General features: G+C 37.1%; 3 protein-coding genes across 14 annotated transcripts; 2 read left to right on the forward strand and 1 right to left on the reverse strand.

The window, feature by feature from the left end:
• Positions 1–105: 105 nt before the first annotated feature.
• LOC105421348 (uncharacterized) lies at positions 106–12,514 on the reverse strand. Of its 12 annotated transcripts, none has more exons than XR_016052107.1 (5): positions 8,112–8,248; positions 6,700–6,787; positions 6,421–6,570; positions 535–648; positions 106–424 (listed from the first exon to the last, which is right to left on the reverse strand). XR_016052107.1 is itself a non-coding variant. In XM_088862061.1 (5 exons), exons 1-2 carry the CDS (start codon positions 11,884–11,886, stop codon positions 6,782–6,784), a joined length of 2,070 nt encoding a protein of 689 aa, XP_088718187.1. In that variant the 5' UTR covers positions 11,887–12,514; the 3' UTR covers positions 106–424; positions 550–648; positions 6,461–6,570; positions 6,700–6,781. The 12 variants fall into 12 exon arrangements, 9 of the variants coding, with proteins under 9 accessions (XP_088718187.1, XP_088718184.1, XP_020524087.2 ...); XR_016052108.1 differs by lacking the exon at positions 8,112–8,248 and adding an exon at positions 7,351–7,369; XM_088862061.1 differs by lacking the exon at positions 8,112–8,248 and adding an exon at positions 9,823–12,514 and having other exon boundaries at positions 550–648; positions 6,461–6,570.
• On the forward strand, positions 279–3,183 carry LOC18421589 (uncharacterized). Its single transcript, XM_006826332.4, has 2 exons — positions 279–667; positions 2,436–3,183. Exons 1-2 carry the CDS (start codon positions 344–346, stop codon positions 2,904–2,906), a joined length of 795 nt encoding a protein of 264 aa, XP_006826395.3. The 5' UTR covers positions 279–343; the 3' UTR covers positions 2,907–3,183.
• On the forward strand, positions 6,570–8,818 carry LOC18421591 (uncharacterized). Its single transcript, XM_011628376.3, has 2 exons — positions 6,570–6,806; positions 8,140–8,818. The coding sequence occupies exons 1-2, from the start codon at positions 6,603–6,605 to the stop codon at positions 8,602–8,604; spliced, it is 669 nt and encodes a 222-aa protein (XP_011626678.1). The 5' UTR covers positions 6,570–6,602; the 3' UTR covers positions 8,605–8,818.
• Positions 12,515–14,284: the final 1,770 nt, after the last annotated feature.

Raw genomic sequence — 14,284 nt, forward strand, 5'->3', positions numbered from 1 at the left:
AGACTGTTTCGCTGATTTGGACTGGCCATTTGTCGATCCAAACTGGATTTCCAAATGGTTGGCACCTGCCTATACGAGTTTTAGACCTAGGATGATAAACTAATAAGAGAGAGAGACACTGAACTTTATATCATGAATTCGGGCCCCCAAAAAGGGGATTGAAAACGCACCCACCTCTACTTGTGAGCCCTGGGATAAGTTGACTTCAATCTATATACGTGGCTATACAATCACCGTGAAATCTAACTTATAACTACTTCATATGCAGAAAAAAATTCATAGAACCGACGGAAAATTCAGAAACCCTACCGGAAGTCACAGTTTTTTTTTGCCTGAACGTGCAATGTCTCTCTTCCGTAAATTTCTCTTTCCACCCCCATCTTCATTGTTCGTCAACGCAATGTCTTTTATTGGCGTCATCTCTCTGTGTGCGATCGGATTTGGAGAGATCAGAGGCAAGCATCTGAATTACTCCAAATTCTGGAGATCGAATCCGGAAAAGAATCTGAAGAAAGAGAATTCAATAAGCAGTACCAAAGGGATGCTCACGGTGTACACGCCCGCATTTGTTGCTTCCATGGTTTCCTTTGGCTTCATCGAGTGGCAACTGCGGCCGTTGTTATTGAGCTCCACCCTGGCTCTTCATTTCTGCAAGAGAATCGTCGAGGTAAGTATCGGTTTTTATGATTTCATTTTTCTTTTTGGTTTTCTCTTTTTATTTTTGTTTTTAGTTATTATTTGGCCAACATTTGAGTTTGTGAATTTTATAGAGGTGGGCATAATTAACCATCAAGATCAGACTAACTGGGCTTGGTTTAATTAAAAATGGGTTTCATAAGAAAATAGGAATAATAATTTATCAATATGAAATATATTGAAAAAAAGATTATATACAATGAAATTCTTTACCTTTGATACGAGATTGTCACAATTACTTACAACAATCTACTTTGAAGTTTCATAGAGTTTGAGAAACTTTATTTTGAAGATTATGCTTGGTCAATGAAATAATTGCAGTCACCCAATTTCAGATCCGACTCACCTTGTATCATAGCAAATGGTCTCCTTCTATTCTTTCTTTTAAATAATTTTTTTATAAAATAAAAATTTAAAAATATGTAACAAAAAAATTTCACAAATTTGTTTAACAAACTTGTCAAAAATCAAAACCAAACCTGTCAAAAATCAAAACCAGATGGTCACACTAGCCAAATCCTTTTGACCACATCAAGTCTTTTCTCTAGATAGATTGACCAAGGCACCCGGTCTGACTTGACCGGTTGAACCAGGTAGTCCGGCATGGTCATGAGAGCTATGCATTTTACATGGTAGGGTTTGGCCAAAACTCTTGTCTAAAGGATTTCTTAATTTCAATAGAGTTTTGTATGGCTGCTGCATTCTTATTATTTTCAATGTTGATATGCGTGTTTGAGAGTCATAGTGATTTATAACTTTAGATTTGTAACTAGTTTAAGCTATTTGGGATCTAATGTGCACATGCTAATCCATGGTCAATCTTCATGCTACCTCTCCCTCTCTTGGAGAGTTCATCTCTATCTCACACACTCACTGGTTTATCCGTGAACAATATTCATGGCCCCTCTCGTTCTGTCCTGTAGTTCATCTCTCCCACTTAGATACATAAGATAAATATATTTACAGGTCGCCCGGCCTATAGAGCAATGTAGGCTAGGCAGCCTAGATTGAAGGAGATGACATGATTTAGATGGCTGAGAAGGTCGGACACATTTGAGGGCCAAGATTGACCATGACTTCTGAGCAAATGATTTTTTATAATTATTTTTTTTAGCCCCTAGATGGGTCCATGTGTGCAAAATTTCAGTCCGACTCCAAACCACTTTTTCAAAAAAAAAAATTTTAACATGTAATGCTGGCTCGTGAAGTATGTATACATTATCATGCGCACTTACTCTCTCTCTCTTTCTTCTAGTGTTAATGTTAGGAATCGAGCTTAGGGCCTGCTCTCTCCTCCCTCACACCCCCACCACAACACAACATCAATCTAGCTATTTATCAAACGTGCATTATCTATCTATCAACCACACGTGCGCACAATTAAGGAAATATGTACTATAAGATATTTACTTTTGGTATAAAGAGTTCACAATTACGATTGACCATTAAATGTAAAATCAGGTGGTTGGAAATGTGTCATTTACTAGGCACAATGTTCAAAATAAAAAATTTCGAATGTTGTGACATATTTCAATCCACTAAATATCACATCTTATGTCTAAGAACAATTGTAACTTTTTTGTACCAAAAGTAAACGGTCATAGTATATAAATCCTTAAGTTAATGGGACATCCTCTCTCTCATTCATACAATTCATCTCTCTCTCTCACACACACACACAGACAGATCAACACATTGTGTCACTCTTTAACTAACATGAGGCCATTGTCTCTTTCTAGGTACTGTTTGTTCATCGGTACAGTGGAGGCATGATGCTGGACACAAGCTTCCTCATCTCTCTCAGCTACTTCCTCTCCTCAGTCACCATGATCTACTCTCAATCCCTCACCCCCGGCCACCCCGAACCCGCCCTCGATTTGAAGTACATCGGTGTTCCTCTCTTTTTGTTGGGAATCACTGGTAACTTTTACCACCACTATCTCCTGTCAAAGCTCAGAAAGAACCAAAGTGATGGCTACAAGATCCCTAGTGGTGGACTGTTTGGCCTTGCAGTTTGCCCACACTATCTCTTTGAAATACTAGGCTTTGTGGGGGTTACCTTCATTGCTCAAACACTCTATGCATTGGCCTTCACATTGGGCACCATTAGTTATTTGATGGGAAGAAGCTATGCTACAAGGAAATGGTACCTCGCTCACTTCAAGGACTTCCCTAGAGAGAGAAAGGCTCTTATACCCTATATTTTCTAGTTTTAGGGCACCCCAGAAGGGAGAGAGATCCTCTTCCAGGTTTTGGGCATCCCACAATGTATTGTGTGCAATCATGACTTTTCATGCTTCAGACAAGAAACATTAAACTGCTCAATGTTTAAAAGTTCATGGAATCACTTGTATATGAGTGCGACTGTGTAGTGATTGGCTCTACATGTGTGAGTATATGACAAGAAGGATTTCATTCATCCCATTCATCCATATATGGATGTTTGTATTCTTCCAATGCCAGACAATAAACTGAACCATTCATGCATATATGAATGTTTGTCACAAACCATTCTCACAAACCCAAACGAAACTGGATAAAAAGAGGAACATCCACTCATCTTATGCTACAAAATGAGTGTAACTTCTGATATAAATGCTTGAGATAATCCCATAATGCAGCTAGAGGGTAGTTGGCCACTCAGTCTTGGACCTGAAAAGTTCTGGACTTTCAGAACGTATTTAAACATAGAAGATATTAAGATAAAGAGTATCAAGAGGGAGGGAGATGCACAACTGATTAAATCTGGTAAATGTAAATGGCAAGGTATAATGATGGAAAAGTGAAAATAAAAACACTAGGGGAAGGAGGTCTTTATTGAGGAAAAGTGGATTCAGTTCATCGAGAATAATTTAAATGGAAAACAATTGAAGCAACCTAACCTAATGTTTAAGGCAACTGTATGCACAAAGAATACACAAAGTAAAACTGAAATCAAGGATTCGATATACAATACAAGCACATATCAGCTCTAAGGGAATCCTGAGGGAATCAAGGCAAAAGCCAGGATTCATTTTTTTTTTTTATGCGAGATAGAAAAGGAACGACCAATTACTTGAATGTAGCACTTCTCCCTTAAACGTAACTGCTAAACCAAGAATCAAACAATCAAAAGCATCACATGTCAATCATCATCGTCAAGGTCTTTTCTCAACTAATTGGGGTCGGCTAAACGAATCATGGTCCGTCATTTTTTTCTATTAAAGCCCATACCCTCAGTGAAGTTATAAAATGCACGACATGTCAATTCAGCTACTAATTCTATAAAAAGCTACAACACTGCTTGCTTAACTGTTCTCAAGACAACTAAATCTCGTTCACTATCTACAATGAAGGGCATAACAGCAGACAAACTTCGATATTTTTTTCCTTATTTGTTGATGATCAATTATGTATTAAAAAAATCAAAGAGAGGTACAACCTGAAACTTTTCTTCACTAAATAATTATTGAGGTAAGAGGCTAAGAGCTAAATATAGCTTTGTCAGACCACATTCCACCATCTCATCTGTCATTCGATCTGCCTCCTTCATGTCTCCATCTTCACAATGCTTGCTAATTACCAAAGAGCAAGTAGTAACATCAGGAGAACATCTATCTCTCGCCATATCTTCCCATAGATTAATGCCCCTTCTAATCTATTCCTGCCACAAAGAGAACCTATCAAACAATTATAAGTGTGGATATCTGGGCCAACCCCTGTGGCCACCATCTCTCTAATTCTACTCAGAGCTTCTGCACAAATTTTCATCTAACAAAACCCCACAATCACTGGATAATAAGCAGATTTAATGGGACTAATTCCCCTCATTTTCATTTCATCCAAGAGGCCAGTGGCTTGATCCATAGAACCCAATTTGCAGACGTGCTCAACCAAGACACAATACACTTCTGAATCAATATTTGAAACCCCCATCATTTGATTCATCAACTGTAATGCCTTATCAACCATTCTCTCATGGAAAGAACTTTGATTAAAACCCTGAATGACTCTTTATCAGGCTTCCAGCCCAGTTTTCGAATCTTCTCTAACCAGCCTAGCTTCTGATATGTTTCTCTTTAGACAATGCCCTCTGAGGATTATGTTCAGGGTGCATAGATCAGGCTTGCCACCAATATCCACCACTTCTCTAAAGACCTTCTCAGCCATTTCCATTTTACCAGCCGTACATGCTCTGTTAATCAATGTATTATAGTTATTGATATCTTCTATATACCCTTTCTCAGCCATTAAATACCTAAGTTGCAGGGCCACTCTGGTTCTACCACCTATACAGGGCCTTTGAAATAAATTCGTATATAGAAATTGATCAGGGTGGTGGCCTCTTCTAACCATTTTCTTGAATATTTTCAAAGTTTTTAACCAGCAGCCATATTCACATAGAGACTGAACCAGTTGGGTGTACACAAATTTCTTAGCAATTTCCACTATCTGACCTCCTTGATGAGAACATTAATGGTGTAACTATCGGGTTTAATTCTCATATCAAGCATTTGCTTCACCAGCTCACAAACCCTCTCGCCGTCACCCACTGTGCAGTAACCATTAATCAAGAGTATTATAAGTGTTGAGATCTTGTGTATTATCTTTCTCTCTCATCAGATGGAAAAGCTCGATCACGTCTGCAAATTTTCCATCTTTGCAATCCTCTCTCATCACTATATTGAAGCTCTGAGTATCCAATTCTCCAATTTTGCGTTTGAGCATTTGATAGAAAAGCTCATGACCTGAATCGAAATGCTTATAAGTTACAACTGAATAGGAGATTCAGAACCTCGGTACAAATACAGGGAATAAAACCATGAACAACCATTTGAACCAGTAGCTTCGAAGCCTCATTGACCCTTTTTACTTGAACCCATGAGCTCAACACAAGACAAAATTAGCAGCAAACATCTCAAACCTTAATTCGATCTTCTTATGTGGCAAATTTTGAGCTAAAAGAGTGTTCGAGAGATTGGGTTTTTTGGTTAAGACCAGGATCATAGCATAATAGGTTAAAGAACCGTGATTAAAGTCGTTCTTTCAATCAGAGTATTTAAAGAAACCATGAGTTGACTGATGCACAAAAAATTTGTCCTTTTGAGTACAATGACTCGTACTTCCGTAATAAACAGTTTGTAAATTAGAACCCCAAGATCCTTCATCCAAGTAAGATTGCGGCTGTGCATGAACTTTTTTCTTTGTATTCAAGAGTTATTAAATTTGAGCCGAGCCAACAAGTGAGAAACAATGTTTAAGAAACCACCGATTCAGATAAATAATTGCCGATTCAATCTGTTGAAACTAAGAATTAGTCTGATATTTCCTTGAAATTATCTTGTTCTATCAAGAAACTGGGCAAATCGTCCACAATCAATTTGTACCGACTAAATCACCCAATTCTCACGCATTATATTTTTGTTGGCATATTTTTTTTATGTTGATGGACCAATTATTGAACCAAGAAACGGTCTGTTTTGCTGATCCGGACCGACCATTTGTCCATCCAAACTGGATTTCCAAACCGGCCTACCCGAGTTTTAAACCACGGGTGAGAAACTAAAAGAGAGAGAGAGGCGGAACTTTATATCATGAATTCGAGGCTCCAAAAACGGAGAGGTTTGAAATGAGTCACGGATAAGTTCACGTCATTCCGGATACATGGCTACAAAAGCATAATGAAATCTAACCGATAACCACTCCATAGAAAAAGAAACTCACCAGAAAGTTCAGAAGACTCACCAGAAAATTCAGAAACCACCGGAAAATTCAGAAACCCCACCTGAGATCACAGTTTTTTTTGCTTGAACTTGAAATGACTCTCCCTAAAGTTTCTCTTTCCACCCCCGCCGTCGTTGTTTGTCAACACTGTCTTTTGTTGGCTTCATCTCTCTGTGTAGCAGTGGAATTGGAGAGGCAAGCACATGAATTACTCCAAATTCTGGAGATCGAATCCAGAAAAGAATCCGAAGAGAGAGAATTCAATAAGCAGTCGAAATGGGATGCTTATGTTGTACACACCTGCTATTGTTGCTTCCATAGTTTCCTTTGGGTTCAGCGAGTGGCAACTGAGGCCGTTGTTATTGAGCTCGGCCCTGGCTCTTCATTTCTGCAAGAGAGTTGTCGAGGTAAGTACCGATTTTTATAGTTTTATTTTTCTTTTTAGTTTATCATTATTATTAGTTTATCTTTTTTTAGCCAAGGGCCTCGTTCAATTAAAATTGGGTTTCACAAGCATATTTAAAAAAAATATAAAAATAATAAAAATAATAGTTTAATACTATAAAATATATTAAAAAGAAATTTCTCATATTTGTTTGGCAAACTTGTCAAAAGTCGCTGATCAGCCAAAATTAATCACATACTTTTAACAAAACCAGATTTGAGCGGAATGAGGTGGTCCAGCGTCGTTTTGATAACTATGCATTAGGGTTGGGCCAGACTCTTGTCTAAAAGATTTCTTGATTTGTGCATTTCAATAGAATTTTGTATGGCTGCTTTATTCTTTTTATTTTCACTGTTGATGTGCGTGTTTGAGATTCATAGTAGTTTAGAACTTTTGATGCAGTAACTAGTTTAAGCTATTTGGGATCCAACGAGGACATGCTAATCCATGGTCAATCTTCAGACTTTCTCTCTCTCTTGGAATTCATCTCTATCTCACACACTCACCGGTTAATCCGTGAACAATATTCATGGCCCCTCTCTTTCTCTGTCCTATTGTCCATCTCTGTCTCTCGGTGTCATACACATAAGATAAATATATTCTACAGGTCGCCGGGCATATAGAGCAATATAGGCCAGGCGGCCTAGATAGAAGGAGATGAGACGATTTAGATGGCTGAGAAGGGCAGACACATTTGGGGGCTAATTATTTCTTTTTTTTTCCTTTTTTTTTCTTTTTTTTGTTGAGCCCCTAGATAGTTCCAACATGTGTGTAAAATTTCAATCGATTTGATTTCAAACTTATTTTTTTAGAAAAAATTTATAGCATGCAATGCCGGCTAGTGAAGTTCATATACATCATCAGACAGTACTCTCTATCCCCCCCTCTTTTTCTCTCTCTTCAAGTCCCAATCTAGACCATTCATTTAGTGAATTTCAAGATCTTAACCTTTATAATCTCAAAATCATTTTTTCCTTTTCTCGAATTGTTCATTTAATAACAATAAAGCCATCCAAAAAAATTGGAAATGAAAAAATTCTTTCTAAGGCCTAGATCTAAGCATCTCACCAAAATGAACGGCCTATGTTGATTGGGCTAAAAAAATACTTTCTAAGTTGTATTTTCAAATTTTTCTTTTTTGTGATTGTTCATTAGAATGAAAAGAGTGTATATTTCAAATTTTGGATCGAACAAATGGCTATAATATGGTTTTTGAACGTTATTGCATCATATTCCTATACAATCGTTGCATGAAATCATCTCCTACCTAACATGATGTTGTTGTCTCATTCTAGGTACTGTTTGTACATCGGTACAGTGGAGGCATGACCCCGGACACATGCTTCATTGTTTTTCTCAGCTACTTCCTCTCCTCAATCACCATGATCTACTCTCTATACCTCACCCTCCCCCAATTTGCCCTTGATTTGAAGTACATTGGTGTTCCTCTCTTTTTGTTGGGAATCACTGGTAACTCTTACCACCACTGTCTCCTGTCAAAGCTTAGAAAGAACCAAAGTGATGGCTACAAGATCCCTAGTGGTGGACTGTTTGGCCTTGTAGTTTGCCCACACTATCTCTTTGAAATACTAGGCTTTGTGGGCGTTACCTTCATTGCTCAAACACCCTATTCATTGGCCACCACATTGGGCACCATTAGTTATTTGATGGGAAGAAGCTATGCTACAAGGAAATGGTACCTCTCTCAATTCAAGGACTTCCCTAGAGAGAGAAAGGCTCTTATACCCTATATTTTCTAGTTTTAGGGCACCACAGAGAGAGATCCACTTCCAGGTTTTGGGCATCCCAAACTGTATTGTGCAATCATGACTTTTCATACTTCAGACAGCAAACATTAAACTGCTCGATGTTTAAAAGTTCATGGAATACTTGTATACGAGTGTGACTGTGTAGTGATTGGCTGTACATGTGTATGTATATGACTAGAATGATTTCATTCATCCCATTCATGCATATATGGATGTTTGTATTCTCCCAAACCCAGACAATAAACTGAACCAATCATGCACATATGAATGTTTGTATTCTCACAAACCCAGACAAAACTGAATACAAAGAGCAAGGCATTAAAAGAACATCCACTCATCGCGTGAAAGAAAATCAGTTTTAGCTTCTGATATAAATGTTTCAGATATTCCACAATGTGGCTAGAGGATAGTTGGCCACTCATTCTTGGAGGAGAAAAGGTCTGGACTTTCAGAACTTATTTAAACATAGAAGATATTAAGATAGAGTATCAAGAGGGAGGGAGGGAGGGAGGGAGATACAAAACTGGTTAAATTATTGACAAATTCTGGTAAATGCAATGGCAAGGTAGATGGGAACTTGAAAATAATAACAGTAGGGGCAGAAGGCCTTTATTGAGAAAAATTGGATTCAGTTCCCGTGGAGAATAATTTAAAGAGCAAACAATTGAAATAATATAACCTAATATTTAAGGCAACTATGTGCACAAAGAATACACAAAGTAAAACTGAAATCAAGGATTCAATATACAATACAAGCACAGATCAGCTCTGAGGGCATCAAGGCAAAATCCTTGATTCTTTCTTCTTTTTTTAATGCAAGATAGGAAAGGAACGACCGACTACTTGAACATAGCACATCTCCCTTAAACACAACTGCTAAACAAAATAAGCAAATAATCAAAAGCACCACATGTCAATCATCATCGTCAAAGCCTTTTCCCAACTAACTGGGGTTGGCTACACGAATTTAAGTCCGACATTTTGCTCTATTGAAAGTGATACCATTAGTGGGGCTATAAAAAACACCACATGTCAATTTGGCTATTAATTCTATAAAAAGCTACAGCACTGCTTAACTTTTATCAAAACAAACTGTATCTCGTTCATTATCTACCATGAAGCGCATAACAGCAGATACACTTCAATATTTTTTTTCCTTATTTGTTGATAATCGACTATGGATTAAAAAAATCAAAAGAGAGGTACGACCTGAAACTTTTCTTCACTAAATAATTTGATGAGGTAAGAGCTAAATATAGCTTTATCAGGGTTCAGACGACATTCCACCATCTCATCTATCATTCGATCTGCCTCCTTCATGTCTCCATCTTCACAAAACTTGCTAATTACCAAAGAGTAAGTAGTGGCATCAGGAGAACATCTATCTCTCACCATATCTTCCCATAGTTTTAATGCCTCTTGTAATCTATTCCTGCTACAAAGGGACCCTATCAAACAATTATAAGTGTGGATATCAGGGCCAACCCCTCTGTCCATCATCTCTCTAATTCTACTCAGAGCTTTTGCAAAAAAATTCATCTGACAAAACCCCTTAATCACTGGATAATAAGCAGGTTTAATGGGACTAATTCCCCTCATTTCCATTTCATCCAACAGACCAGTGGCTTGATCCATAGAACCCAATTTGCAGAGGTGCTCAATCAAGACACAATACACTTCAGAATCAATATCTGAAACCCCCATCATTTGATTCTTCAACTGTAATGCCTTATCAACCATTCCCTCAATGGAAAGAACTTGGATCAAGACCTTGAATGACTCTTTATCAGGCTTCCAGCCCAGTTTTTGAATCTTCTCTAACCAGCCTAAAGCTTCTGATATGTTTCTCTTTAGACAATGCCCTCTGAGGATTATGTTCAAGATGCATAGATCAGGCTTGCAACCAATATTCACCATTTCTCTAAAGACCTTCTCAGCCATTTCCATTTTACCAGCCCTACATGCTCCGCTAATCAATGTTTTATAGTTATCAATCTCTTCTATACACCCTTTCTCAGCCATTAAATTCCTAAGTTGCAGGGCCTCTCTGGTTCTACCACCTACACAGAGCCTTCCGATTAAATTCGTATAAAGAAATTGATCAGGGTGGTGGCCTCTTCTAACCATTTTCTTGAATATTTTCAAAGCTTTTAACCACCAGCCATAGTCACATAGAGACTGAACCAGTTGGGTGTACACAAATTTCTTATCAATCCAACCCACCCTTCTCATGTGATTGAATAAGTGGTTTCCACTCTCTGGCCTCCCTTGCCTGCAAAGCTCCTTGATGAGAATACTCATGGTGTAACTATCAGGTCGAATTCTCATATCAAGCATTTGCTTCACGAGCTCACAGACCCTTTCGCCCTCACCCACTTTGCAGTAACCATGAATCAGAGTATTATAAGTGTTGAGATCTGGTGTATAATCTTTTTCTCTCATCAGATGGAAAAGCTCGATTGCCTCTGCAAATTTTCCATCTTTGCAATACTCTCTCATAATTATATTGAAGCTTTGAGTATCCAATTCTCCAATTTTGCCTTCGAGCATTTGATAGAAAAGCTCACGACCTGAATCGGAACGCTTATAACTGAACAGAAGATTCAGAACCTCATTGCAGGTAGAAATACCGGGAATAAAGCCATGATCAACCATTTGAGCCAGTAGCTTGGAAGCCTCATTGACCTTTTTCACTTGAACCCATGAGCTCAACACAAAGTCAAAATCAGCAGCAAACATCTCAAACCTTAATTCAATCTTCTTATGTAGCAAATTTTGAGCTAGAAGAGTGTTTGAGAGGTTGGGTTTTTTGGTTAAGACTTTGATCATTGCAGAATAAGTTAACGAATCGTGGTTAAAATCGTTCTTTCGATCCAAGTATTCAAAGAAACCATACGCAATGTTGGGTTTCCTTATGCGTTTCAAGACTTGAACAGCAATGGAGGGAGTGAGATTCGAGGAGGAAGCATCACAGAGAATGTTAAGAGAGGTATTCCATTGATCAGTGTTTTGAATTATAGACGCCATGCTTCTCACTAGAAGATTTACAGAGACTGGTCTAGACTTTTTTGTTCCGGTCGTGGTGGACGTTGAGATAAACCTAGGGTTTCCAGTTGAGATAAACCTAGGGTTTCCCATTCCAGAGTCACGGTTAGTAGAAGCAATTCTATCCAGAGAAAAATTTCTACGGTGTCCAATGCTAGAGACAGAAAATTTGATAGCGTTTCCCAAGCTCGTGAGAGCAAAATTGCTCAGGTTTTTCAGTAGAGACATCGCCTTTGATTACACTGGTCATCCAATAAAGTTTTCTAGGGTTTATTTGAAAAAATTAACCAGATTGAGGAAACCTAGGGAAATCTATGGATTCATCACCGGATAAAACCATGGAGAAAAACAAAGAGATAAACAAATAGAAGAGAATACCTTTCATGGAATTCTCACTGAAAATTAGTTCTTGTACAATGGAGGGAATGAAATTGGTTTTCTCTCTCACTCATCATCTAAAAACGTCCTCTCTCTCATCTGTCGCCAGTTCACTCTATGCTTCCACCCATTAACACCTCCTTACTCATATTGAAATTACATGGGGGAACTCTATTTCTTGTGGGAATCAGAGGGAAGTTTTATGAGAAATAGAGGGTCTCTTCTAAAAATGAGAGAGTTTTTGAGATTTTAGGGGGTGAGAGAATCAACGTATCGAATCAGAGGCAAGTTTTATGAGAAATAGAGGGTTTCTTCTAAAAATGAGAGAGTTTTTGAAAGAGAGATTTTAGGGGATGAGAGAATCAACGTATCATTTTATCCCGATAGGGAATGTATGGCATGAGACTATTTTGAAAGGTGGGCACAAATTTGGCAGCCCTAGATCTTTAGAGATCATCCAGATCGGTGCTAGAGAAACGGGCTCTAAGGCAGCGGGTCAGAAAAATATAATAAGCAACCGCCTGCCTCAACCAGTAGAGCCAGTTGCTCTGGCACCAATTTAGATGATCTCTAAACATCTAGGGCTGCCAATTTTGTAACCACCTTATTTGAAAGGTAAATGGTATGATGGTATGTATCCCCTTCAGTTAAGTTTTACGTTTTTTCGGACTATTCTAATGTAAAATTCCATATCGTGCTATCCTAAGAAGGACACTGGTCAGATTTTCAATCCGAGTCGCATGTTAGGATACAGAATTGGTAGGGGATCGGATTTGCCTTTAAATTATACAAATCTTACTTTGATTCCCCCTAAAACACTCTTTTTTATTTTATTTTTCATTTTTTTTATGCTTGTCTAATATTTTTTTTGTCCTCCTAAATTCTCAATCCATAAGATTTTATTTTAATTTTTCTTTGGAACACTTGTCCAGAGGATTCAAGCACGGTTTGAATTGTCAATCCAACCAATCCTATTCGGGATTGAGGGGGTACGATGTGCCCCACCAATCTATTTTTTAAAATATTGTTAAGCATGAGAGAGATAAAGTGAGATTTTGAATATTTTTCTCCCAAAAAAAAATTTCTTTTGGGGGGTTTTTCTTCCTACTATTTTTTTTTTTTAGAGAGAGAGGGATTTTAGGTATTCTTTGGGAAAATTATAGTTACCCCGGTGAAAGCACTTTTAAGACATGCAATCTCTTAATACTTTTGATATCACACAACTAACCTTAATACTATTTAACTTAGAAAATTAGTTTATGCTACCGGGGATGCATTTCTATATTTGCTTATCTCCATGTTAAGGATTTGTATATTTCTATAAAATCTGGCAAAATTTATTGGGTGTGGTTTGTATCAAAATTCTTTGTGATGGCCTAAAAATTATCTGTAGTTATAAAGTCTAGAAATTAAAAAACAAAGTAGATTGAACATATCTATGAACACTTTAAAATCTTGCAAAATGATGATCTAGATAATACATTACAAGATGTATTGTTTCCAATAGTTGAAATTTTTTTTTTTTTACATTTATATATCTTGAGGGTGAGACAGTCAAAATGAGGGTTTTTCAGCATCAAAACGAAGTCTTCTAGTGAATATTTGAAGTACGCCCTTATATAAAAAAAATTCCATTTTTTTTCAAAACATAGTTATTAAGGGGGCCGCATTCTACATATGAGTACAAGGACTTATAAACAAACACCTGTTTATGTATTTATGGGGTGCTGGTTTGTATAAAGTCAAATAAGGTTGTAATGCTCTATACCATCTATTTTAATTGGAAGGTATAGATTTAACATATTTTTTAAGATAGTGTAAAAATGACGTATCTTTTAAGATAGTGTTAAATCTACAACGTCCAAATAAATGGACAGTATGGATTGTTTTAAATGTGCAATCTTATATTATTTTTGCATCCACTCGCAAAGTAAAAAAGTAATATTTTAATACAAAAATATACCCCCCTTATATGTAAGACAATTTCTCTCTCTAGAAGCTTGAAATTTAAAATTTTAAATTGATAAACTATCTCAAGTTTTTAGAAAGAAAAACTATCTCAAAATTCAAATTTTACAGATAAACTATCTCGAGTTTTAAATTTTAGAGTGAGAAACTATCTTAAAATTTTTAAAGAGATAAAGTATATCAAATTTCAAGTTATATAAATTTTCAAGTATCTAGAGAGAGACTCTAAAAATTTAAAAGCCCTACTAGAGAGTAAAGGAATGGAAATGAATGCGGATTA

The sequence above is a fragment of the Amborella trichopoda genome, chromosome 3 (assembly GCF_054954075.1).
Source record: "Amborella trichopoda isolate Santa Cruz 75 chromosome 3, AtrichopodaSantaCruz75HAP2 v2.0, whole genome shotgun sequence".
Taxonomy (NCBI): Eukaryota; Viridiplantae; Streptophyta; class Magnoliopsida; order Amborellales; family Amborellaceae; genus Amborella; species Amborella trichopoda.